General features: G+C 46.0%; 1 protein-coding gene across 6 annotated transcripts in view; it reads left to right on the top strand.

The window, feature by feature from the left end:
- Positions 1-26,270, top strand: part of ELN (elastin) — a 72,154-nt gene extending 45,884 nt beyond the window's left edge. For 3 of the 6 annotated variants that reach the window (XM_074189411.1, XM_074189407.1, XM_074189409.1), the window contains 19 exons: positions 646-711; positions 1,652-1,705; positions 1,827-1,931; positions 2,127-2,168; positions 4,685-4,819; positions 8,822-8,869; positions 10,160-10,213; positions 10,335-10,391; positions 10,699-10,788; positions 11,509-11,547; positions 14,553-14,663; positions 15,235-15,294; positions 15,935-16,066; positions 16,759-16,812; positions 17,414-17,485; positions 19,532-19,573; positions 20,912-20,938; positions 22,661-22,711; positions 24,944-26,270. In XM_074189411.1, coding sequence (XP_074045512.1) covers positions 646-711; positions 1,652-1,705; positions 1,827-1,931; positions 2,127-2,168; positions 4,685-4,819; positions 8,822-8,869; positions 10,160-10,213; positions 10,335-10,391; positions 10,699-10,788; positions 11,509-11,547; positions 14,553-14,663; positions 15,235-15,294; positions 15,935-16,066; positions 16,759-16,812; positions 17,414-17,485; positions 19,532-19,573; positions 20,912-20,938; positions 22,661-22,711; positions 24,944-24,987 — 1,283 coding nt within the window. In that variant the 3' untranslated portion in view covers positions 24,988-26,270. The remainder of the gene's footprint in view (positions 1-645; positions 712-1,651; positions 1,706-1,826; positions 1,932-2,126; positions 2,169-4,684; positions 4,820-8,821; positions 8,870-10,159; positions 10,214-10,334; positions 10,392-10,698; positions 10,789-11,508; positions 11,548-14,552; positions 14,664-15,234; positions 15,295-15,934; positions 16,067-16,758; positions 16,813-17,413; positions 17,486-19,531; positions 19,574-20,911; positions 20,939-22,660; positions 22,712-24,943) is intronic. The other 3 variants (XM_074189410.1, XM_074189408.1, XM_074189412.1) reach the window with 3 other exon arrangements.
- The last annotated feature ends 410 nt before the right edge of the window (positions 26,271-26,680 follow it).

The following is a 26,680-nucleotide window of genomic DNA, read 5'->3' as shown; positions in this document are numbered from 1 at the left end:
AGATGGAGACCTGACCTTGAAGGCAGGAAGGCCTGGCTTCAAATCCTGGTTCTGACATATCTTCTCCATTCTCTCCTCTTCCAGGGCAGATTGTTTTGGTAATGGGCAAAGCATACTATTAAAGTCTTTTTAGGGATTCCAGATCCTTAGAGTTCCCTAATCATGCTTTTCACCCTGGATTATGAATCCCCTGATATGTCATCATTCAGAGGTCTGTACTAAATTCCATAGTAATGAACTGGGGTCATAGAGAATTTTATGGCTATTGGATCTGAGCCATCAAGGAATGAATTCTGCTGACCCCAGGTTCCAGACTGAAGGGGAACTTGTCCTGATGGTCAATCAATGTGCCTCTTTGCACTTTCACCCAGTAATCTTGGTTATGCCCTTGAAGGAGACAAACAAAACACACCTACTCTTTGCTGAAAGGATAGCTCTTTGGATAGGAAGGCAGGTGACATGGCCTCCCCTCTAGCCCCTAGTCTTCTATCCCCTTCCCCAATTTCTCTTGTGGCTTGAACTGAGGGTGTTCCAGGAAAGGGTAACCACTCTTTGATTCCTGCCTTGCTCCTGGGCACTTGGGTGAGGAGAGCTCTTCCTCAGCATCTTGTAGATGGAAAAGGAAATTCTCCATTCTCTCTGCAGGAGCTGGTGGAGGCTTGGTACCAGGAGGTGGCATCCCAGGGATAGGAAGCGTTGCAGGTGTTCCAGGTGAGAGCTATGCTTCCCGCATCCAGACATCTTTGGGACTCTGTGTCTGTCCAGCTGAGATTAGGGTAGAGGAAAGAGGAGGAGGGTGGGCTTCTGAATTTGAGGTGGTGAGGCAGAGCGAGCCTGGACCTACCAGGTCTTGTGTTTACATTTGAGAGCTCTGATTCAGAGCTTCCTCAGAGGGTTTTTACCATTTCAATTTGATTCTTCTTTCAAAACATGATGAAAATGAATAGGGGGAGGGGAAGGGGAAGGAGAAGAATATGAAACTCAAAACTTTGAAAAAAATGATTATTGAAAAACACTGTTGCATGCAGTGGGAAAAATAAAATATTAAAATTTTAAAAATCTTTCCTGATACCACTTCTCTGATGGTACTTTTTGGAATCAAAAGCCCTGTGATATTTACCTTGCAAGATCACATAGGAAAAGGTCCTCACAAACCATAAAAATCTGCCTAGTTAGGGGCAATTAGATGGTGCAGTGTAGAGAGTACCAGCCCTGGAATCAGGAGGGACTTGAGTTCAAATGCGGCCTCAAACACTTATACTTATCTAACTGCGTGACTGTGTGCAAGTCACTTAACCTCTTTGCCTTGAAAAATAATATTTGCATAGTTCACAGATGGGAAGCAGTGACTGAGCCCTAGATCTAGGGTCAGAAGACCTGGGTTCAAATCCTGTTCCTAACACTTAATGTCTGTGTGACTTTGGCCAAGTCACCTAACCTGGCTTGGTCTCAGTTTCCTCACCTGTGGAATGGGAAGAATAGAAGTGATGACCCTAAGGTCCCTTCCAACTCTGGATCTTTGCTTCTCTGAGTCAGAGCTTGACAGCCATCTAATCGAACCCCACCATTGACAAATGAGGAGACTGAGGTCATTGTTATCCTTATCATTATCATTCCCTGAACCTTTTTCTCTCCCTATCTCCTTCCCCAGGAGCAGGAGGCCCAGCGGCAGCAGCCAAAGCAGCAGCTAAAGCAGCCAAATATGGTGAGTCCCTTCTAGGTGTTCCCTGGGCCTGTCCAGTCCTGGATTCTAAAGGGCATGGGGAGGCTGGGGATCTCTCTCCCTCTTGGTCACTTGCACCCATGCTGCCATCTTCTTTTTGCAGGGGCCAGGGCTGGCACTGGAGCCCTTCCTGGCTTTGGAATTGGCCCTGGAGCTGTTCCTGGTGCTGGAGTCGGTCCTGGAGGTATCCCTGGGACAGCTCTCTCCTGTGAGTTCGGGTCCATCGCCAGAAGTGGGTGGGATGCTAGAATCCAGACTTTTCTATCCCTGGGACCCTGCGGAGGGGGTGGCCTGGATGCCTGGCTTCTGGCTGTCTGGGATGCTGAAGGCCTCTAGCTGCGATGATCCATCACCCGGGGAGTGCAAAGCACTTAAGTCTCCCTCCCTTCTATCTCCCCTCCAGCTGCTGCTGCTGCCGCCGCCGCTGCCAAAGCAGCTAAGTATGGTGAGTGCCCTCCAGAACTGCCCTCTCTTTCCTTGACCCCTGCCTGGGCCAGTGCCCTCCCCCCCTCCCCACCCAGGCCTCTCCTCATCCTTCCTTCCACCACTAGAAGAAGGTACATTAGGACCCCAGGAGCCTGCAGGTAGGTCCCAAAGAGATCGTTATGCCCACTCCAAGTCCATGGAGTGCAGTGGGAAAAAATACCAGCTCTGGAGATAGAAGCCCTGGGTTCAAATCCCAGCTCTGCCACTGACTCCATGCATGAGCCTGAGCAAGTCACTTCCCTTTCTTTGAGCAAAGCTTTCTCCTCCATAAAACGAGTTGGCTGGATCAGAAAGCCTCTGAAGTTAGTAAGTATTTTTATTAGTATGAAGGGCATATTTTATGAAATGCTTACTACATGGCATTCACTGGTCACTTCTGCCTCCAGATCTGGGATTCCATGATCTGGTTCACTGCCTGCCTAACTATTGTCTAGTGTCAGAAGGGCTTAGGGGAGACATTCCTAAGCTGCCCACGGGGCTGCCTCCTCCCCTTACTCATTTCTTTCCTCCTTCCTGAGGATGTGACTCCCTGTCCTCCCACCCTGTGCCCCAGGGATCCCCAGGGAGCCAAGGCATCAAGCCTGCCACTGACAATCAGGAAATGTCTGACAGGCAGGAAGACTTCTGGAAAGACCTAAAAAGTCACTAGCCTCAACACAAGGACCTAGCTCGAACATTGAGCCGATGTCACAAGACTCTGGAAATACCCTCATGGGAAATAAACTGAAGTGAGAGAGAGGACAGGAAGTAGTGGGTGAGGAGTATAATCATAGCTGAAGCAGTGGGTACTTTTCTTGCTATTGTGCTTGTTTATTGTGTATTGTGTTTTGTTTAACCAAAAAAAAAAAAAAAAACCCAACCGGAAACCCAATACCCTTATCTCCCAGTTCACTAAAAGAACTGAAAGAGGCAGATCATAGAGATATGGGGAAGGCAAAATGACCAAGATCTCAGGAACCAATTTCATAATGACAAGTGAGAGAAAAATCCAGAGTTGAAGATGACTCTAAGGTTATGACCTTAGTTGACTAGAAGGATTTCAACAGAAATAGGGAAGTTAGGAGAAGAAAATGTAATTTTTTAAAAATGTAGTAATAAAACTGTTTTTGAAACAAAATTGTTGATATTCATTGTCGAATTCATAGTTGAAATTGAGATCTTCAGATAGAAATATCCAGTAGTTGAGATTCAGTACCAGACTCCAGGAGAGAGGCAAGGACCACATAGACGATTGGCATAGGCATGATGCTCAAATCCATGAGAATACCAAGATAGATGATATAGAAAGAGAAAAGAAGCTGAGGCTAAGAAAGATGATGTAAGTTTCCTAGAGTTTTTAGAACCTTAGAGATCACCTAATCCATCCACTCCAGTTCATTCTATAGGTGAGGAAACTGAGGTCTGGGAAGAAAAAGATTGCTCCAAGTCCCTTAAGTAGAAAACCTCAGGTCCCAGAGTTTTCTGACATCTGGCCTGGTGTCCAGTCCGATCCGCCATTATCTAACTATTCTCCCTCTCTCCTTATCCTTGCCATCCTTCAAGATTGAAATCAAATCCCCAAGTGCAGTCTTCCCTAACCATGCCAGACAAATAATCTTTCTCTTTCCTCTGAGTTCCTATAGCATAGTTTTAGCATTTTATATAATATATACTAGAATTCATGTGATGCCCTGAATTGTCCTTCAGCAATGTTGGAAAGGTGCATTCTAGCTCTTCAGATAGACCACAAGCTTCCTGAGCTCAGAACTGCATCTCCCTCTCCTCTCTCCCCTACAATGTCTAGCCCGGGACTGTCTGTCTACAGAGAAGACACATGGTTCAGGAAACATCTATTGAGGACTTTTGTGCCCACTTCTGGGCCAGTCCGCTTCATAGGGAAGACATTCAGTCTTTGTCCTCAGGAAGTCCAGCACCAATTTTCAATGGCCCCACATTCTGGGGGAAAGAATCCACAAACAGATTTTGTCACTTTCCATGAGCTAAATAAAGGGCAGTATTGGACTGACTCCCAAGTTGAAGATGTGATGAAAGAATCATTTTTGCAAACTGTATAACATGGGAGAGAGTTAGAAATGGAGCTAGGGAGGGGGCAGGGAGAAAAGAAAGACAGGCACAGAGATAGAGAGAGGCAGAACCTGGAAAAACAGACAGAGACAGAGAAAAAAAAGCAGAAGAGATGTTCATAGATTTCCTCTCTCCCTCCTTCTCTCCCCCACTTCCCTTCCCTCCTGCTCCCCCAATACCATGCTGCCTCTGTTGCAGTCTAATCCAAGTAAAAATGATGTCATTTATCCCTAATATGTCCCTGCACCCCTTCCTCCTTCTTCCCTCCTCTAGCTCCCCTCCCTATCACTCAGTTCCCCCCTCTCTTCTCCACCCCTCCTTAGTCCCTCCTCTAACCCAGATGAGAATTGACTCCGGACCCCCTATGGCTTAGCTACAAGAGAGATCTGGACTGACTTTCTTCATCTCCAGGTGCAGGAGGCCTTGGAGGGATAGTTCCTGGTGCTGGCATCCCAGGTGTTGGCGGCGTTGGAGGCGTTGGAGGCGTTGGAGGTGTTGGCGGCGTTGGAGGCGTTGGAGGCGTTGGAGGTGTGGGAGGAGGTCCAGGTAAGCCATGGTTTACTCAGTTTGGACTCCGTTCACTTCAGAATACTATTCTCAGAGGTTCAGGGGACTGAGGAGGATACAAATTATTTCTCAGAATGCCACTGCTGGAAAGTACAACCCCATTATTTTAAGAGAAGAAAGCTAAGGGGAAGGGACTTCTCCTTTGTGACCAAAGTCTCCAAACAGAGTCTGCAGAACAATCCAAGGCTAGAACTAAGGTGTCTCTCCTCTTGGCATGGTCCCCAGGTTGCCTCCTTCCTTCCCTTCAAACTTTTTGATCTTGAGACTCCCAGACACTCTCAAAAATTATTAGAGAACCTCATAAGAACTTTTGTTTATGTGGGTTTTCTATATATAGCAATATCATCTACATGAGAAATTTAAAATGTCTTAGGATTATTATAAAAATAGTTTTGACCTCCCAGAGCCTTTATAAGGGCCTCATAGACTGCTCAGGGATTTATAGACCCCTTGAGAACCACATCTCAGGGAAATCATAGGACCATAGAACTGAAGCTAAAAGGGACCTGAGGCTGTGCAGTCCAACACAATGAGGAAACTGAGACCCTAGGAGGGGAAGGAACTTGCCCAGAGACATAGAACTAGCAAGTATCTGAGGTAGGATTTGAATTCAGGTCTTCCTAACTTCAGGTCCAAGGCTCTATCTGCTTACCACATGGTACTGCATCCCACAGATTTAACCTGGAATCTGTGGCTATACTAGTTAGAAGAAACAAGACTCTCAGGAAATTCAGTTTCTTATAGTTGATGATTGTCTGCACTTTATATATGCCACACGCACTGCAAAAATTGGTTGAGACAATACTGCCATCATTTCACGTTTATGTTGACTAAAGTTGATATCCAATATCCAAGAGACACAGATAGATAAATATATAGAAAGATGGATCTAGATGGTAGATAGAAGATAAGACAGACAGATGAGAAGAGAGAGATGGATAGATGGAAAGATGTATAGATGGATGGATGAATAAATAATCATGGATAGATAGATGGATAGACAAAAAGATGATAGAAGATAGAGGGAGAAAGATAATAGATAGACAGATAGATGATAGATAGATGATAGATAGATAGATAGATAGATAGATAGATAGATAGATAGATGATAGACAGATAGATAGGAGATGAAGAGGAAGACTAATTATTTAGCTTACTCTGTGATAGCATTGGAATTACAAATACAAGCCATCAACACAATTCTTGCCCTCAAGGAGTTTACATTCTATTGAGAAAAAGGTCAGGGTAAATAGCATATAAGCCTGGTTCCTAATAAACTTAAATCCAAGCTCACTTTTCTGAGCCAGGGGATCTAGGGATAGAGCCTTTCTTGGGAGTGAGGGGAGGGGATAGGGATATGGATGAATGGCCATATCAAAGGCCAATGTGAGATGACTGGGAAGCTCCAGGCACAGATTTAGTTAATGGAGTGGAAGATGAAGGTTAAGCATGGTAGCACTTTTTTTATTTTCAATTTTTTGCAGTAACATACAAAGAGAGTTTTCAACATTGATCCTTTTGCAAACTTTTAAGCTCCACATTTTTCTACCACTCTCTCTTCTCTCTCCCCCCCTCCCCATGGCAGCAAGTCATATGATAAAAGTTGTACATGAATAATCATGTTTAACATATTTCCATATTAGTTATATTGTGAAAGAGGAGATAGAACTAAGGGGAAATAGAATCATAAGAAAGAAAGAAAAGAAAAACATAAAGAAACTTTTAAAAGTGAACATAGTAGGGGCAGCTAGGTGGTGCAATGGATAGAGCACCAGCCCTGGAGTCAGGAGGACCTGAGTTCAAATCCAACCTCAGACACTTAATAATTACCTAGCTGTGTGGCCTTGGGCAAGCCACTTAACCCATTGCCTTGCAAAAAAAAAAGTGAATATAATCTGTTTTACTCTACAGCCTCCATAGTTTTTTCTTTGGTTGTGGATGGCATTTTCCTTAAGAGGTCTCTCAGGATTGTCCATGATCTCTGAGCTGCTGAGAGAAGCTAAGTCTATCAAAGTTGATCATCTCATAATGTCAGAGTTAATGTGTGCAATGTTCTTCTGGTTCTGCTCACTTCAATCAGCATCAGTTCAAAGCATGGTAGCATTTTAGAGAGAATGAACCTTTAAGGAAATGAGATACAACCTAGAACCTCTGTCCCCAGTTCTGAACTGTTTCCATCACAGTCTCATCCAACTCCAGTTTAACCACCAGATAATCTTAGTGCTTCCTTGCTTCGGTCTGGAGGCCACTGTGACTTCAACCACTCCTCATGGAGTCTCACTGCCAATCGCCCATGGCTTCCTTAGTCTCCATTCTGTCTGATCATTGGAGAGAGGTTTAGTTTGTTATTCTAATTCTTCATCAGATAGGAGGGTCTCACTATTCTAAATTCTTCATTGGGTAGGAAGGTTCCTCTTCATGAAAGAGAACAATTGAGGTACAAATCATCTCTCTATATTAGAGGATTGAATTCCTACCTTTTCCAATCAGTTTGTCACTGATTAACTTTTCTATTTCTTTTTGTAATAATTTCATTCTTTCTCCCTTTCTTCTATTATCTTCTGCATTTATCCACAATAATTCCCCTTAGATTCTTAAATTAAGAATGAGTAACTTTTTAAAAAGATATTTTGATAACTATATTTCAATATAACTGGCTTTTTTAGTAATCCTTCCTATTTTATTTTATGCATTTATAGATATTATTCCATAGGCTTCACCAGACAAGGGTCCACGATGCTCACTAAGAGTCCTTGTCTTGGAAGCTAAGATTACCTCAACATACTAGACTATTTTTTTCAAATTGCTTTCAGATGAAAATTATTTTAAAAAAACATTCTTTAAAACTATTTTTTTGTTTTTTTAAAAACTTATTGATGCATATTTTTAAACTTCTCAGTCATTTCTGAGAATATAACCTCCTATCATCACTCTCCTCCTTCCTAGTTGAATCCTCCCTTTAACAAAGAAAATTGCTGCTGTTTGGTCATTTCAGATTCTCATGACCCCATTTGGGGTTTTCTTGGCAGGGATACTGGGATAGTTTGCCCCTTCCCTCTCCAGCTCATTTGACAGATGAGGAAACTAAGGCAAAGCAGGATTAAGTGACTTTCCCACGGACATACAGTTAGTAAGTGTTCGAGGCTGGATTTGAATTCATGAAGAAAAGTCATTCTGATTCCAAGTCCAGAACTCTATACATTGTGGTGCCACCTAGATCCCCTTTACAAAGAAAAATATTTATTCAAAACCCTAAGTGCAATGAACTGGTCTGATAATGTATGCAGCACTCTACCCCACTATTTCCCACCTCTCTGCCGGAAGGAAGAACCATCATTGATTTTTCTCTTCTCTAATGGCTTTTTCAGTTACTCAGAGTTGAATTTCCTTTTAGTGACCTTTCCACTTGCATTATTGTTCATCATTCTGTTTATTGTTCTCCTGATTCAGTTCCAAACTGATTTCTCAAAGACCTCATACCCCAACCAAAATAAACATTTCAAAATGATTTGGCAAAGTCTGCCTCAAATACCAAGACTGTCTTGGGAGGGGAACTAACTACAAGAAAAGGCTATAGGGGATTAGGACAACAGACAACCAAGTTTTTCAGTATAGATTTATAGCAGGCTCATCTACAAACTCACTTGTCTTTTCCATTTATCATATTTGGGAGTTGGAACATGGATAGAATCCAAGAGCGGGGAGGGCCCTTATCGGTCAAATCCAAGACTTTTGGTTTACAGATTAAGAAATGGGTCCATGGAAGACAATGGTCTGTCTAAGGTCACACTAGTAAATTAGAAATAAAAGAAGGATTTGGCCACAGAGCTTCCCATCAGAGACCAGAGCCTGCCTGAGAAGTTCTGAAGACAGAACATGTAGAAGGAAGGGGTGGGGAGATGGACTCTCCTCTCTGGGCCCCTCTCTGGGTCTTCTCTCTGGGTCCCCTCTCAACTCTGCTCCTGTTTTCTCTGTTTACAGCAGCAGCAGCTGCTGCCGCCAAAGCCGCTGCCAAAGCCGCCCAGTATGGTATGTACCCTCACAAACACCATCATCCAGTCCTAATCCTTTCTTCAATTTGGTTCTCAGACCTTCCAGTCTTCTGCTAATGGCTTGATTAGTTGGGATCTGAGGACCTCTAGGTGATGTCATAGAGGGTAGCACGTTGGTTCTCATCTTCATGAGTTCAAATCCAGTCTCAGATACCCACTATCTGTGTGACCCTGAGCAAGTCATTTACCCTGGCTTGCCCCAGTTTCTTCATTTGTTAAATGAATCGGAAACCAAAGTGGCAAAGCATTTCAGTATCTCTGCCAAGAACATCCCAAATGGGGTCACAGAGAGTCAGACATGACGGAAACAATTGAACAATAGTCATCACCTGGGTCCCCCAACTTGGTTTCCTCATCTTCATTGGCTCTTTGTTATGATCTTTCTCTTCCATGTCTCCCTCCCCTTCCCCCTCCCAAGTTGCTCACTTTATCACCAGTCATTCTTTCCAAGAGTGGGGCAAGTGGGGTTTCTGGAGGACAAAAGAAAATTTGGGATTTGAAGCACAGAGCATATGGGTCCCTTTCCAACCATAATAAGAAAAGGCATAAAATATATTTCGAACTGGAAGGGACTTCATAGATGAGGAAACTCAGGGAAATGCATACAGATGATAAATTTACAGGATCCTAGGACTAGGGCTGTAGACACCTCCAAGGACTTCTTCATTTTATGAACTGGAAAACTTAGGCAGGCAGAGGGTATTCTATTTGCATGAGGTCACAAAGCTGTGAAGTGTCTGAGGCTGGATTCAAACTCAGATCTCCTTGTGCCTAATCCAGAACAGATTCCAGCATGGAAAACATGTTGGTGTATCAACCCTGGAGTCAGGAGTACCTGAGTTCAAATCCAGCCTCAAATACTTAATAATTACCTAGCTGTGTGACCTTGGGCAAGTTGCGTAACCCCATTGCCTTGCAAAGAAAAAAAAGTTGTTGGATTTGAAGTCAGAAGTTTGGCTCTCCACTTACTAGCTGTGAAATCTGGAACAAGTGCTGTCACTTCTCTGGCTCCCGGTTTCTTCCTCTGTAAAATGGGAGGGTTGGATGAGATGGTCTCTGAAGTCCCTCTGGTGGATTCTGTGATTCTTCCTAGGACCCCCACCCCTTTCATATTACATACTCAAGGCTTTCAGGAGAAATCCCCTCCTGGGGTCTCCTCACTCTTCACCCAACCTGCTTCTAGAATCTTAGGGTTCCCATCCCCCTGAGGCTCAGACATGGGCTCTAGGTCCCCCTTTTTTGATCTCTCCCTCTTCCTGTGCTTCAGGTCTTGGAGGACTAGGAGGGGTCCCAGGCGGTGCTGGTGCTGGAGGTCTCCCAGGTAAGAGAATCCCTGTGGCTCTGAGGGGTGGGAAAGGGGCACTAAAGGACACTAAGATGTTCTTGCCACTAGAGGATAGATGGGATCATCCCAGACCCCATCTCCCATTTTGTGTCTGTAGGAGCAGGGTCACCAGCAGCCCAGGCTGCAGCCAAAGCAGCCGCCAAAGCCCAGTACAGTAAGTAACATTTTGGAAATCTATCTGCTGCCTGGGCCTTGAGATTTTGCCCTCAAACTTGGCCAACCAACCTAAGCTAACCATCCTCATATGGGCTCTGTTCTTTTCTGCTCCTACAATATCCTTAAAAGACAAAAGGTTCAGAGATTGCTTTGGTTCTTTGTTTCTTCTCACATTAGTTTGACGTGGGCTATTCCTCACTGTGAAAGACATTTAGTGTCTTAGCTCCAGGTCATTGCCCAGTGGACTCCCTTTTCCCATTCCATCCCCTTGTCCATGTCCTCATCCCTGGTTTTCCTTTCTTCAGGAGCTGCCACTGGAATTGGAGGAGTTCCTGGCTTCCCAGGGGGAGTGGCAGGTGGTGCTGGAGCCATCCCAGGCTACGGGGCTGGTGTAGGTGAGCATCCCAGACTGGAACAAATTTTAGCTGAAACAGTGCTCAGAGAGGAGTTGATTTCTCTTCACCTTGGGCCATCATAAGAAGTGTGAGGAGAATGGGCTTGGCCATGAGTTAAATGGTTTGCAGTGGGATTGGAGTTGGTGGACTCCAAGTTTAGGGAGACTCCTGGGAACTTTAGTCATTCAACTAATATACACTGAGCCCCTGATAGGTGTTCTGGGGGTTGGTGGAGAAGACCCAGTCCTGCCTGCAGGGAGCTTATAGTCTCCTACCCAGAGAGATTCCAAGAATTCAGCAGAGTAGTAACGGATGTCACAAGATGGCCTAGGATAATCCCCTAATGTGAAGCATAAAGGCTGTGGGGTAGCCAGGTGACTCAGTGGATAGAGCACTGTTCCTGGAGTCAGGAGGACCTGAGTTCAAATCCAACATCAGGCACTTAGTAATTATTTACCTGTACATCCTTGGGCAAGTCACTTAACTCTATTGCCTTGCCAAAAAAAAGGTAACAGTGCTTGTGATACAACTGATATTGTGAAGAAGCTTGTCAGGAAGGGAGAAACCTTGTTTTGAGCACCCAAATAGGAAGCTGGGGTAGGCAGAGAGTAGGGAGTAGGGCTTTCTGGTCAATCTGCTCTCGTTCAGGCCCCTTGTACCTCCTTACATTGTGATCTGCGGTGTGAAAAAGTCCCTCAGCCTCTCTCTCTTCCTCCCCAGCTCCAGGTTCCTTGGCAGCAGCGAAAGCAGCTAAGTATGGTAAGTGTCCTTCTCCAGTCCTCTCCTAGCCAAGTCCCAAGTGCCCCTTCCATTGCCTCAAAACATCATCTCAGGGGCAGCTAGGTGGCACAGTGGACAGAGCACTGGCCTTGGAATCAGGAGGACCTGAGATCCAATGTGACCTCATACACTTAATAATGACCTAGCCATGTGACCTTGGGCAAGTCACTTAACCCCATTGCCTTGCAAAAAAAAATCTCTCCCAATCACATGACCCTGGGTCCTGTCCATGGAACTGTGGAGTGGAAGGTCCCCTTTTTTTTTTTTTTTTTGCTTTTTTAGATTTTTCAAGGCAATGGGGTGAAGTGGCTTTTCCAAGGCCACATGGCTAGGTCATTATTAAGTGTCTGAGGTCATATTTGAACTCAGGTCCTCCTGACTCCAGGGCCAGTGCTCTATCCACTGCGCCATCTAGCCGCCCAGAAGGTCACCTTCTTACATTAAGGATCATCAAGATCATGGTGGGGAAAGAGAAGTATTTCTCCACAGATGCCATCCTGGTATCATAAAGCAAGTAATGAATCAGGAGAGACCAGGAGATCTGGGAAGGGAGAAAATGCTGACCCAGCTAGGTCCAGATCAATGGATATTTATAGAGCGCTTTAGGTTTACAGAGCATTTGAGCCCCAAAGCTATTTGTGAGCCAGTCCTGACCTTGTGAGGCTACAAGGGAAGCTTCTGAAAAGTAGGCCTTATTTCATCCTGTGATCTTCTGCCTAGCATACAGTGTCTCCGAAATGCTGTTTAACGACTGATGGATTGATCCTTTCCTAGTTTCCTAAAGCTCAGTTTCCCCTGCCTCTCTGACCCCAAGCATCCCAAATGAAAATTTAACATACCTGGCTATTTCAAATAGCCTGATGTTTAAACCTCTCTGAGACTCAGGTTCTTCAGCTATAAAAAAAAGCTAAAGGAGTGGATTCATTGGCCTCAGCTCTTTTGCAACTCTAAGTGATTTGTCTCAGGATTTTCCAAGTCTGGCATTCTTTAAAGAAGAAAAAACCCGATAACTACCTTTCATTTCAGTGCCACAAAAAAGAAGGAATTTGACTCTTTACTCTCTCTGGGCTTCAGTTTCCTCATCAGTAGGATAAAATCAAGACCTCCTGGGGCCTCAGTTTCCCTTTCTCTAAAATGGGTTGAATGAATTTGATGGCATCTGAGCTTCCTTTTGGCTCTAGATCTGAGTCTTTGTAGAGATGTCTTCTTCCTGGAAACTCTTACATCCTGGGGTTTTAGAAACGCTTGTCGTCCTCTTCTCCACCTCCTCCTTTCCTCTTCTTCCTTCTCCACCTCCTCTTCCTCCTTACTTAGTAAAGAGTGCGGGGATGCTAGCCCAAACATAATCATGATGAGACTCTTTGATGAAGTGAGATGTCAGTCTGTGGCCATGGGACTCCATGGGGTTGGCTTGCAAAGGGAGAGAACCCCACATCCCAACTCTTTTGTCCCATGCTTTTGTCCCAACCTGTCTGCTCTGCCATATGGTGCCTGTGGAAGCAGACACCATCCAGTTGTAGGAAGACAGGAAAAGACCCTCCTCTCAAACCTTGCGGCCATGACAGATCCTCTCTGGTAGGGGGAGGGGGGCCCTCTGGGCCTCTGAAGACGTGGCAAGAATGACGGCATCTCCAGGCTGGCACGTCCCCAAAGCCAAGCTCTTGCCAGTTGCCAACGAGAACACTGTCGTTTCTGGCCCATCCTGCACTAGGCAGACCAATAGATGATTTTCAGTTTGGTTTATTAGGACTCTGCGGGAAGTCGGATTCTTGGATGTCTCGGCCCATCTGAAGCCCGCTGATTGGCCCACATGGTAGACTGGGAGCCCAATTTCCATCCTGGAAAATCCCTTTCTTTTCCATCTACTTTATTCCAACGCCACGCTCCAGGGGGCCTCTGCTCATGTGTTTCCACATCCACTCTGCTGGCCTCAAAACTCACAAGCTTTTGAGGAAGGTTGACCTTATCCCAGGTCACTGAGTCAAATCTTTCCAATTGGAAGGGCTCGGAGGTCATCCAGCCCAACCCCCTCCTCTGACAGAGAAGGAAACAGGGTCAGAGAAGGAAAAGGACTTGCCCAAGGCCTCCCAGCCTTGTGGGACAGAACACTCTCTCTCATGGGACATTCCCTGTCTTATATTCTCTAAGATGAATTTGTATTTTATACTTAGAGCAATAGGAGCTCCCAGAGTGCCTTGGTCTGACTTGTGGGCCTTCCATCATTATTCCTTGCTTTTATTTAATATTTAACTATATATAAATATATGTATAAATATATATCTATAATTTATATAATATATACATGCAGAGAAAGAGAGGGGGAGGGGAGAAGGGAGGGGAGGAGAGAGAGGGAGAGAGAGAGAGAGAGAGAGACAGAGAGAGACCCCTGTAAGCAGGCAGGGACAGGCATTATTCGCCTCCTTTAAACAGATAAAGAAATTAGGGATGGTTAGGTGGCACCATGAAAAAAAAGTGCCAGCAGAACTGAATTCAACTCTGACTGGGTGACCCTGGGCAAGTCACTTCATCTTATTGACCTTGGTTTTCTCATCTGTCAAATGAGTTAGAGAAGGAAACAGCAAATCACACCAGTATCTTTGCCAAGAAAACTGCACAAGGAGTCTCAAAGACAAGACTAATCAACAAAACAGCTTAGTCGAGAGAGACAGGTTGGAGTCTTGGTTCCGACAGCTTACTATTTTTATGATCTTGGGAAATAAATCATTTCCCCTCCCATGGGTGTCAGTTTCCTCATCTGGAAACAGGTGTTGGATAGGGCGTCCTCCAAAGTTCTATCTAGTCTGAGATCTATAAATGAGCCAAGAACCCTTCCAACCCATTCAGAGGATCTAGTAGGAGGAAGCCTCCTACCCAGATGCCTCCGGCATCTATCTGGCACTCTGGGGATGGAAGTAGAGAGGGCTGAGGACCCTGCTCCCCCGAGACTCATATACTCAAGGGGGCCTTGATTTTCTTCCTTTCAGCAGCGGCCGGAGGAGCTGGAGGACTTGGAGGTCTTGGAGGCCTTGGAGGGGCTGGAACTGGTTTGGTCCCTGGAGGGGCCGGAGTCCCAGGAGCTCTAGGAGGTGCTGCAGGTGAGTAGTACACTGGGGCCTTTGTCAGGAAGGAAATATTTCCCAAAGGCTGAGGCAAGGGCTAAGAAGATCTTTTTAAAAAAAAGTAGCTGCCCTCAAGAAGCTTCTGGAAGAAGCATCATACAAAGCATCATGTACATCCAAGCTAACCAGAGGGAGGTCCTAGCTTTTAAAGGAATGGTGAAAGACTTCCTAGAAAGTGAGGCTTTTATCTGGGACTTGAAGAAAACCAGAAAAGTCAAAGAAAATGGAGATAGAAACCATTCCAGGGATTGGGAAAGCCTCTAAGCCAGTAGAGATGCACTGGAGTCAGGAATGGGAGCATCTTTTCCAAGGGGCTGGGTTCATGGAGGGGGTGAGATCTAAGGAGCCTGGAAATGTAGGAAGGATTTTAGATTTGACCCTTGAAAAGCTACTGGGGGAAGGTGGATATGGGCAGACCTGTGATTTGGGAAGATCATTTGTTAGCTGATTGGAGGTCAGGAGGCCAAGCAGCTCAAGGGTAAGATGATGGAAGGAGGAGTCTTCTGGGGGTGGGGGACATCCTTAGCTCTTCTGTCTGTCTCCCCAGGAGCAGTTTCCCCAGCTGCAGCAGCAGCAGCTAAGGCTGCGGCCAAGGCTGCCCAGTATGGTAAGTGTTCTACTCCCTAGGCTCTCTTCCAACCTTCTTTTGCTAACACTACCACTCTCAGACTTCATCTTGAGCTCCACCAGAGAAGTGGACCAATATAACCTAGGTCCCCTAAAAGTTACTGCTAAACCTCACCGTTTGTGACATCCCTCCACCCTGTCCCTGAGGGCTTTCATCAGCCACGCTGCCTCCAACCCCTGTGCTCCATTGGAGACACCCTCAGCTTTCTATGTTACCATAGACCATCCCCCAACATGTGCCCTTCTTCTTTCCACACTCTTCCTATCATTAGCATCCCATACCTCCCCAAGAATCTAGCATAGTGGAACTGAGAGTCAGGAGCTCTGGGTTTCGTTTCTGATGACACACACTCATTTTGTGACCTTGGGGGAGGGGGGGAGACTGAGGACTAACAATTCTCTTAAACCTCTATGTCTTAAACCATTTAAAAATAACTTTAAGAATCATTATCTCATCTGATCCTCACAACTATGGGAGGTGGATGCTATTATTATTTTCATTTTACAGATGAGGAGACTGAGGCAGACAGAGGTCAAATGACTTTTCCAGGATCTATGAGTCAAGTCTTGACTCATATGCAGATGATGACAGACAGTTTTGTTCTCTTCATATTCCACAGGCCTTGGAGGCAGAGGCTTCCCAGGAGGTGTCCCAGGTGGCATCGGAGGTGTCCCAGGTGGCATCGGAGGTGTCCCAGGTGGCATTGGAGGTGTCCCAGGTGGCATCGGAGGTGTCCCAGGTGGCATCGGAGGTATCCCAGATGTGGGCAGAGCTATCATTCCTATGTGGATTGGACCTCCTTGTGTTCCCTTGAACACACCCTGCTTATTCCTTCCTCACTTTTCAACTCAGACCCCTCCCCAAACCCTAGAAATCCATCCTCTCCACCTCAACAAATCTCAGTGACCATCCCCCAAGTGGTGGGCATCTCCTCCTTCAGAAAGACCTTCCTGACCCCTCCAGCCCTCACTGATCATTCCTCCTCTAATTCTTTTCAATCCTGTCTGTCTGGACCATATGTCCAGATGTGATGAGAGTGATCTTTTCAAGGAACCCAGGCTTTTCTTCTTAAACAAACTACAAATTCACCAAGGTCAGGGGTCCCTTCTCTTGTCTCTACGAGTCTATCTAGCACAAGGCTCTGAAGATGATAGATGCTGGTGATAATGAATGAATAAGTGAATGAATGAATGAGTGTGTGAATGATTGAGTGAGTGGATGGATCAATGGATGGATAAGCAGATGGGTGGATGAATGAATGAATGAATGAATAAGTGAATGAATGAATGAGTGTGTGAATGATTGAGTGAGTGGATGGATCAATGGATGGATAAGCAGATGGGTGGATGAATGAATGAATGAATAAGTGAGGGGAAGGAGGGAATGGATGGATGGCTAGGAAAGGGGCTACCTGTCTCCATGAGCCTATTTTCTTTCCCATAGGAGCAGGAACCCCAGCTGCAGCTGCTAAAGCTGCCGCCAAAGCAGCTAAGTATGGTGAGTGCCAATCTATGCCCTCCTACCCAGGTCCAGGCCCTGGCCTCATCGACGCCTATAGGGAATGGATCTCACCCCCTCTTTCAGTCCTTTTCGGTCTTGACAGAAGGTGTTCTTCGTCACTGGGAATCCCAGTAGAGGTTCTGGCCCCTAGGGCCAGTTCAGTTAAGCCAGGAGATGGGGATGAGGGGGATGATCCAAGAAACCACCCTTCCTATGCCAAGAGATCAATTGCTTCAGGAGAAAGCTAGGTTTCCAGGTACCCCCAACAAATCAAGACTTGTGAAAAGGAGACATCTAGATGAATGGAGTCTTTGTTCATGATAGAACAAGGATCTGGGTGGGCATAAGGGAAGAGAAGGGCAGAGAAGGATGAGTCTGAGGAATTTCAGAGTGGAGTTCTTAGTGGAGAAGGCAGCCCCAGTGATGCCAATGACTTTAAGCATATCCAATATGATGTGTCTCCTGGTCTGGGAGGAGGCTGTGGCATTAATAGAGCCTTGGGAGAGGAGGCAGCAGCTCTGCTGGGGACCCCCAGGCCCCAAATCTCAGCATAGCCCTGTCCATTTGGGTACTAACTTCTGGTCTCCCTCTCCTGTAGGTGCTGCTGGTGGGGCTGGTCTTGTACCAGGAGGTGGTGGCTTGCCAGGGTCCCGAATACTGCCGGGAGCAGGTGAGTCCCTTCTCTGAGACCAAGGGAATCAATAAACCAACCAGCATTACTGTGTTTGACATCATATTAAGTGTTTAGAGTTAAGGGGGGGGGGGAATAAAAAATAATCCCTGCCTTCAAGGAGCTTACATTCTCTTAGACTAAGACTTGACTGGTCCTGAAGGTTTCTCTTGAACCAACCTGCCCAGGGGCCATTGTCTTCTGAGTCCTGAGTACATTCCTATGTGCAGGCCAGTGTGAACACATATGTAGAAAAACAGAAGGGGGAGGGACCTTCTGAGACAGCCAGGGTTTGTTTCTTGGAGGCTTTTGGGTCACACTGAGTGGAGAGACATAGGGGAAAAGAGACATTGCCCCCCTCCTTGGGGGAATTCAGTTATTGGAGAGCAGGAGGGAGATACCCCCTTTGCCCTTGGAGAGCTCCAAGGTTCCCATCCTTGGAAAGCTACCATCTGATGGGTTAACCTGACTTTGGGAAGTCCCCTGGCTGATGGGGGAAACATGGAACCCCTAATATCAGGACAGACAAATGACAGAACAAATCTAGAACCTCTCTGGAATTCAGTCCAGTCAATGGGACAGCATAGAGGGAAGGGAGCAATGGCAACAGCCATCCATTCTCTCCTCTCTCATCCAAACAGCCCCCTCCTCTCCCATTCTCCAGGTCAAATAGACAAGGGCCTGTTCATTGTCCGGCAGCTCAGGGCAGCTGGAGGAAGGCTCACACACTTGCAGTCACCCCAACATGGGAAGAAGCAGAGCCACCCTCAGGGTCCCACTCAACAGTCCCACCAGGGAGGAGGATGGGAGGCAGCTGTCTGGGAAGTCCCTTGGCACAGCTGCTGGGAAGTCTGGGGTCAGACCTTGACCAGGGTCTCCCTTCCCAGGGAACCAAATTAGGCCCCTGCAAGAGGGTGTGGTGAGCCTAGCAGGGACCAAGTCTAGGTCCAGAAGTTTGGGGAGGACAGATCAGAATTTCTCTGGACATGATAGAGTAGAAATATGGTTTCTCTCTCCTTCTTGGTCTCCCAGCAATCCTGGGGAGTAAACAGAGCTGGGCTTAGAGGCAAGACTAGAATTAGGGGTTCACACATCCCTATTTCCACCAGTGATGCGCCACCCCTTTCCAATCACCCCCTCTAGAAGCCTCAGAGTTACCTTCCCTCTTTCACTCCCCCTGCTGCCAGATCTTCTTTTTGATTTCTGCTCCTTTCTACTCCACCCCCTCTCTTCAATCATGCCCCCTACCATAGGTCACTTCTCTACTGGACTCTTACAATAGCCTCCTTGGTCTCCCTGTGAGTCTTGTTTCATGCCAATCTAGCCTTAGTGTAACTGCCAAAGGGATTTTCCTAAGTCACTCATCTCCTCACTAAACCTCAATGGCTCCCTATTACTATTACAATCAAATATAGAATTTCTTATTTTGTCTCTTAAAGCCCTGGCTCCAACCTTCCCTTTCAACCAATGTGGTGAGGCAGATAGATGGTATGATGGACAGACTGCTGGGCTTGGGGTTAGGAAGACCTGAGTTCAAATCCATCCTCAGACACTTACTAGCTGTCTGACCCTGGGCAAGTCACTTAAATTGTGTCTGCCTCAGTTTCCTCATTTGTAAAGTGGGTCTAATAAGAGCACCAATGTCTCAAGGCTGTTGTGAGGATTAAACAAGTACTTAGCACAGTGCCTGCCATACCATAAGCCTTAGATAAGAGTTAGCTATAATAATTATTATTTTCCCCTCCCCCGATGAACCCTAGACTTCTGGCTGCTTCCCATACATGTCTCTATCTCTTTTCTCCTGTGCCTTTGACTTACTGTCCCACTGAAATGTACCACAATCCCAACTTTACCTCTTAAAATCTTTTTTCTCTCCATCAATCCTCATGCATATATTAAGCCCCTACTGTATACTGGGGGGGGGGGTAGGGGAAGCAAAGCTTCCCAGGACTCTGTCTGTGATTCTATCACTGCATTGTATGGCAGGGCTGGAGAATGCCACCCTGTTCCAACCATCACTAACCCCATGCTTCCCTTTCTTTGCAGGGGCCCCCTCTTACGGCTATGGACTTTCACCCATTTACCCAGGTAGGTAAAGCTACCACAACCCACCCTCCATCAATGTTCATAGACTGATGCAAAGCCAGGAGTTTTCCTCCAGCCCCTTAATTAGCAAACCACTTCCCTATTGAGCCTCAGTTTCCTCATCTGTAAAATGGGAATGATAATCTTTATTCTTTTACCTTCCTCCCAGGATCTTATATAACCCTTAAAATAATACAAATGCAAGACACAATTTTTATCCCCACCCCAAATACACCTGCTTCTTTTCCTGGATCTGAGGATCCTCTCATAAAGAGCCAGAACTGGGGTCCACTCTGCTTTCACCCCAGGATCTTGACAAAAAGGATGAAGAATTAGGTTGGACAGCAGTAAAGCACCCCCACTCTCCTGCTTCCTCCTTCTTTGACCTCTCTATTTCTCCTTCCTTTTCTTTCTTTACTTACTACTACCTATTTCCCATTCCCTTCTCCCTTCTTCCTTTCCCCCCTCTTTGCTTCTTTCCTTCTTTTCTTTCTTCTCCCCATCATCTTCCCACTTTCTTCCCCCTTATCTATCTCCTAATTCTTTTCTTCTTCCCTCTTTTCCCTTCTCATTCTCCTTCCTTTCCCTTTCCTCTTTGTCTCCTTCCTCCCTTCTACCAGACTCCTTCTCTCTCTACCTCTCTTCCCTTTTAACCTCCTTTCCTCTCTGCTTCCCTCCCTAACTTCTCTCTTTCCTTATTTCTTTTCTTCTCTATTTCCCCTCATTTCATCCTAATTTGCTTCCTTTCTTCCCTTCTTTTATCTTCCTTTCCCCTTCTCCTTCCCTATCTCCTTCACTCCTTCCTTTCTCTCCTTCCTTCCTTACCCTTCCCTTATTGAAATTCCATTCTTCCTTCTGACACTCCCTCCATCTCTATCTCTTCTCCTTTTTTCCTTCCCCATCTCCTTCTAGTTCTTCTCTTCCTTTGTCTTCACATACCTCAAACCCTAACTGTTCCAAAGCACCTTTCACACACTATCTTTAATAAAAACATTACACACACACACACACACACACACACACACACACCCTAATGAAAATCCCTGTGAGATAGGAAGGGCAGAAATAATTCTTTCCATTTTACAGAGGAGATAAACTGAGTCTCAAAAAAATTAAGCGACAGAGGGAGTCACGATGTGGCAAATTCATGGCAAAATCAGACAACTGAGAAATGTATCCTCTAGACATCTCTCTCCAGTTACCCTTCCCAGGCCATGGACTCAGTCCTCCTGGTCTTAGGCTATCTATGGAATTATCCGGTTTTCAGACAGGATGGGAGATGGGACTGAATGTTTGTTGACTGAATGAGTAGACTCATTTTCCTGATGTCTTGTATTGCAGGTGGTGGAGCTGCTGGGTTGGCATATGGTAAGTAAACCTATACCAATATATTGGGCAGGATGCTATGAGGGATTCAAATATGGCCAAGAAATGGTTCTCATACTCCAGAAGCTTAAAATCTAGGAAGAGAAAGACAAGTTACATAATCCAGAGATGACCGCTGATGCAAGGCAGAGTGTGAGGGGTACAAAATCCTATAGGAGTTCAGAGGAGGGAGAAATGCATTAGAGGGACAGGAAAGATTTCCTGGAAAAGGTGGGCATTTGAAGGATGGGTAAGATTTGAACATTTGAGCTGGACAAAGGCCCAGAGGCATCAATGAGACAGACAATGAGACAATGGGAAATAAAATTGGCAAGTTCCAATTGTAGAGGGCCTCAGATTTGGATCTTATTTTTTTGACTACTTTACACTTAAAAAATTATTGAGGATCCTTAAGGGGCTTTTTAAAATGTGGGTTCTATCTATCAATATTTACCATATTAGAGATTAAAAAAGATAAAATTTTAACATATTTAGTAATTATTTTAAAATGAGAATAACAAATGCATTATCTTTATGAAAAACAACTGTATTTGAGGAAATTTATCTTTATGAAAAAGCAAAAAGAAAACCAAAAGAAAATGTAATGAAAAGAGTAGCTTTGTTTTACATATTTTTGCAAGCCTCCCTAACGTCTCTCTTAATAGAAGACAGCTGGATCCTCAGATCTGCACTCAATCTGTTGTGATTTGTTTTGGTTGTAGTATTTTGAAGAAAATCTAGCTGTGTGCAGATATGTGGTTGGCAAAGGGAAGAATATTTAATAGGCAAATAATTTCTAAGTATTACTATAAAAATAGATTTGACTTCACAGACCCCCTGAAAAGGTCTCAGGGAGCCTCACGAAGAGGTGTTCCAGAGCCAGGACAAATAGCTAAGAAGTGATTGTTAAATGTTCAGTGTTTGCATTTAGACCTCAGAAATGAGCAACAGAACAAATCAGGGTTTCATTAAGCACGTTGGTGACTATCTAGACTTCTAGTGATAGGGAAAATGTGAGTAATGTAGATTAAACCTAGGTTTGTGGTGAGTAAATACACTTTCTTCCCCCGGAGAGCTGGTTGTTAAACATTTATCAGCATACCTCTGCCCCCAGGGGTCCTTAGATTATGCCCTCAGAATTGGTGCTGTAGCTCATGGGAAACCATTGAAGAGTCACAAAAGACCATGCAAGTGGCCCATTAGGAAGGTCACTCTGGCAGTTGTGCAGAAATCAGATTTTAAGAAGAGAAGTTGCTAATAGGGAAACCAATTCATGGAAGCCTTGAAACAATTCAAGTGTAATTAGGCAGTGGTGTGTGGAAGACTACATATGAGCTCTGGGTTCTGAATTCAGTTTCTGCCTCAGATGTTTGCCACCATGACTTCAGGCAAGTCATTTAATCTCCCTTGACTCCGTTTCCTCATGGGTAAAATGAGGGGATTGGCCAAGCTGGTCTTCTGTTCTCGTGCTCTAAGTCTACAATTCTATGATAAGGCTTGGGTTCTCCTTAATCAGTAACCACCCTGTCCCCCAAGGAACTGGAACTGCCCCATCAAGCCCCTCCACGAAGCACCAGCAACGACCTCCCCCAGCCCCCTATTGGCTGACTTGTCTAGAGAGAGTTGTATCTGGGCACTGGGATTGCTTGGCACAAGGAGAGTGAAGGAGCCCAGAAATGCCGCGATTCACAACTGCTTCCCCCTTCCCTGCCTTGTTCTCCACAGGTAAACCTCCCAAATCGTACGGCGGTGCCCTCGGAGCCCTGGGATATCGAGGTATGTGAGCAAACTGGAGGATAAGGGCAGGTGCCCCAGCTGAGCTAGGGGAAGGTCAGGGTGTATTGCAACAAAGACTGGAATCCCCTGGACCTTGAGAGGGAGAAGTCACAGCACAGCTCTTGTATCACCCTGTGATTCCACTTGTCCTATGTGGCTCAGGAGAAGAATGTCCCTGGTGCCAAAGTAGATAGGAATCAATGGCAAGTTTCCACCAATTCAGCCACTTCCCTAGGTTGGCTTTCTGGGCACTGCCAGGGCAGTCTTCTCCTGGGCCCCTCTGTTTGCATGTGGGATTCTAATGTGCTCAGCCACGCTTCCAGGACCCTCCTTCCTACAGGGTTGTCTTCCCCCATGATCAGACCACAGGGCTTTGAGTCCATCTTCTTCAGCATCCTCTCCTACAAGGAAGATAGGAAGAAGAAGAGGGATGCTGAGGAAGGAAAAGGAAAGCCAGAGAGTAGGGGGAGGACAGGAAAAGAGTAGAGGAAGAGCAAAGTGAAGACAGGAAAGAAAGAAAGAGAGAGAGAGAGAGAGAGAGAGAGAGAGAGAGAGAGAGAGAGAAAGGAAGGAAGGAAGGAAGGAAGGAAGGAAGGGAAAGAAAGAAAGAAAGAAAGAAAGAAAGAAAGAAAGAAAGAAAGAAAGAAAGAGAGAGAGAGAGAAAGGGAGAAAGAAGTTAAAGGAGAGGGAAAGAAGGTAGTGAAAAGGGGGAAAGGAGGGAAGAGAAGAAGAGAAGGAAAGAGGGAAAGAGAAAGGGAGAGAAAGCCTGGTGCTTTACTATGGAGAGATGGAGCTGACCACCTCTGGCAGTGTCTGGCTGTTGGGGGCATTTTTGTTCCTCCACTACCCCTCTTCCTTTCCCCACACCTTAAAGCACCTTCCCCACATTATCTCTGAGGCTCCTTCCAGGAAGACCCATGTGACTGATGCAGACCCTGAGCGTGGCATGACTTGGCCCCAACCACAGAGGGAGTCAGGAGACAGACCCGGAATCAGGGTCTAGAACTCTCCCGTTCATCCTGTCTGCAGCAGAAGCTGAGGAGGGGCAGAGTCACAAGAAGACTAAAGTCACTAGATTTGGGGCAGAAAGACTGGCCCTCTGCTCCTCGCCTGTGCACCAGCTGCCACTAGGCGTCAGTAGAGAGTCTTCCATGGGATTGACCCTGACCTCTCAGCCAATTCATTTCTAGGTCTCCTTAAATTAAAGGGGAAAATACTCTTTTATTAAAATGAATGAAAACAAATGATGAAATCAAATAAACACGAATTCAAGAGGCCCATTGCTCCATGCCAACCAGCCTGCCACCATGGCTTCTCGGCATCCTTCAAGGATGCACAGCCTGGGCTTCTCCATCCATCCCATGCTTGGCAGACTGGCCACAAGAGACCTCTCCAAGGTCCTGGACTTTGTTCTGTCCTTCCTTGGCCTGGAGGAAGCCCTAGCCTTAGACTGGAGCTTTTAACCTAAAGGTATAAAATACACAGGATTTCAATTGATACCATTTGTACTGAAATACAGTTCTCAGAATTTAAATAGTAATAGTAATAATAATAATAATAAATAATGATAATAAACAAGTTTGCAGATTCCCAAGTTAAGAGCCCCTTTAGAAGGAGGAAGATCTAGGCATGAGTCCTGTCTACTAATGTCATTATCTGTGTGCTTCTGGGGAGTTCTCTTCATTTACCTATGATATAGCTTTCTCACCTGTTAAAATGAGCATCTTAATGTACATGCTTCACAGCTGTGAGTCTCAAATGCAATGTGTGTGTGTGTGTGTGTGTGTGTGTGTGTGTATATGTAGTGTCTCTGCAAATCTTAATCTATCAAACTTTGTTCTCCTAGTTTGTGAGGCAATGTGGTTAAGTGACTTGCCCAAGGTCACACAGCTAGACAGTATCAAGTGTCTCAGCCACATTTGAACTCAGGTCCTCCTGTCTTCAGGATCTATCCACTGTGCCACCTAGTTGCCCCACACTTTTAATAAGTGCTTACTACGTGCCAAGCTAAAGTAACAGATAGCAGCTCTCATCATCATCATCATCCCATTATTTTTCTTCTTATTATCAATAACATGGGAGCTATCTCTGCCCTCCCAGAAACTTTTGGTCCACAAAGAAGTTAAGTCCAATCTTTGGCACATATCTGTGACCAAGAGCCAATCACAGCCCCTTTCTGGTGTCTGGCTTCTTTCCAGCCTCATGAAACATCTTTCTCTTTTTTTTTCTCAGGTGGGGCTTGTTTGGGGAAAATGTGTGGCCGGAAGAGAAAGTAAATCTTCCCAGGACACCAGACCCGCGACCTCATGAACTTTGGTGCTACTGCCTAGTCTAGAATGTATACCTTGAGTGACTCCCCCCTCTGCCCTTCCCTTCCTCCCTCCCTCTCCCTCACCCGTCTCCCAGGGTCAGATCCTTCTCACTGGAGTGTTCCTGCAGTCACCCACCCATCTGGTGGGGGTAGGGGAAAGGGTGGAGGCACCGGCCCAGGGGCAAGCAAACACATGAACCAGGGGTCAGCTTGGAATTCTGCCCCATTCCCTAAAGGAGCTTGGCTAAGGGGAGACTCCCTCCCCGCTGCCACCACCATCCCATTCCCACCTAGGAGCTCTCCCCTCTCTGTTCATGATCTTGAGGGAAATATGGTGCTACTTGTTGGTGCTTATCACTTTCTTGGGGGTGAAGGAGGAGGGAAGGGGGGTCCCCTGGAGGAGCTCCTCACCCAGAGGTTCCTCTAAGCACAACCCTGATGTCTTCAAGCCATCCAGCCCTACCCCCCCCACCAGGAAAGGTCAGCCCAGGAGCCACAGCCATGCTCTCCCACCTGGGATGGCTAGTCTTTGGGGTGGGGTCTGTTTGCCCTATCTTGTACCCAAGCACTTTAAGTCAGTCTCAGTCCTGGTTTTGACCCATCTGGACCTGGCCACCTCTCCCCCTTAGGGGGTTGTCCCTTCAGTCTCTCCCTTGCCACTCCTCACACCCATCCAAGGAGCCAGCATACCTGAAGACTGCGAACAGCCGTGCCCCCTGATCTTTTTGGAATTTGTCCTTCCATCCATCCGTCCACCCCTCACCCAAAAAGAAAAAAGTTTACCACCTAGTCTGGCAAGAGGCTCCTGCCCCAGCAGACTTGAATGTCTTTCAGTGATGCCCTCCACCTGGTAGGACCTGTCCTGGTCTTCCCCACCTCTACCCCTCGCCCCAACCCTGCCACCACATACACTCACATGGACCACTGGCAAGGGGAGACCTCTGCCATTGGGAGTGTGGGAATGCATGCATGTACTCACCATTGACAGCGACCCCATCCCCGCCAGGCCTGGGACAGCCACCACTGCCCGGAACCCCAAGAGGCCTGAGGGTGGGGCTGTGGCGGGAGGGGAACCAGAGGGAAATGAGGACCCAGAGCTCCCTGCCTATCCCTGGTATATCTCACACAGCAGTACTGTATCCTCAGTCCCTTGAGCCCCTGGGCGTCGGAGCAACTCTCCCAACATTCAGGCCCTGTCTCCGTGTCTCGCTGTGATAGATCAATAAATATTTTATTTTTTGTCCTGGATACTTGGGGTTTATTTTGGTTTGGGATTTTTTTGTTTGATTTTGTTTTTGGGGTGTGTGTTTAAATTTTTTTCTGGTTTGGGGAGCTGTATCCCCACAGAGGGGAACTGACCCTCCTGTGTCCATTTTAATCACTTTGGTATCACTTTGGATGGAACACACTTTTTTTTTAATAAGAAAAGGAAAGTAACTGCTTCAGAAAACAGACTAATAAATGAAAACCTTTTAAAGGAAATGGTGTCTCGGCCTCTTTTGACTTATTCTCTTATCATCCATCAATCAACCTTAAAGAAAGGGCTCACTTTGTGTCCAGTCCTTGGCTAAAGAGGAGGGAGAGACAAGACATTACTAAGGCTTCTGGAGTATACTAAATAGAACAAGAGGCCACGAGACCATCCAAGTCCATTAACC

This window comes from Macrotis lagotis, chromosome 5 (assembly GCF_037893015.1).
Source record: "Macrotis lagotis isolate mMagLag1 chromosome 5, bilby.v1.9.chrom.fasta, whole genome shotgun sequence".
Lineage (NCBI taxonomy): Eukaryota > Metazoa > Chordata > Mammalia > Peramelemorphia > Peramelidae > Macrotis > Macrotis lagotis.
This window is presented reverse-complemented; position numbering and strand designations above follow the sequence as displayed.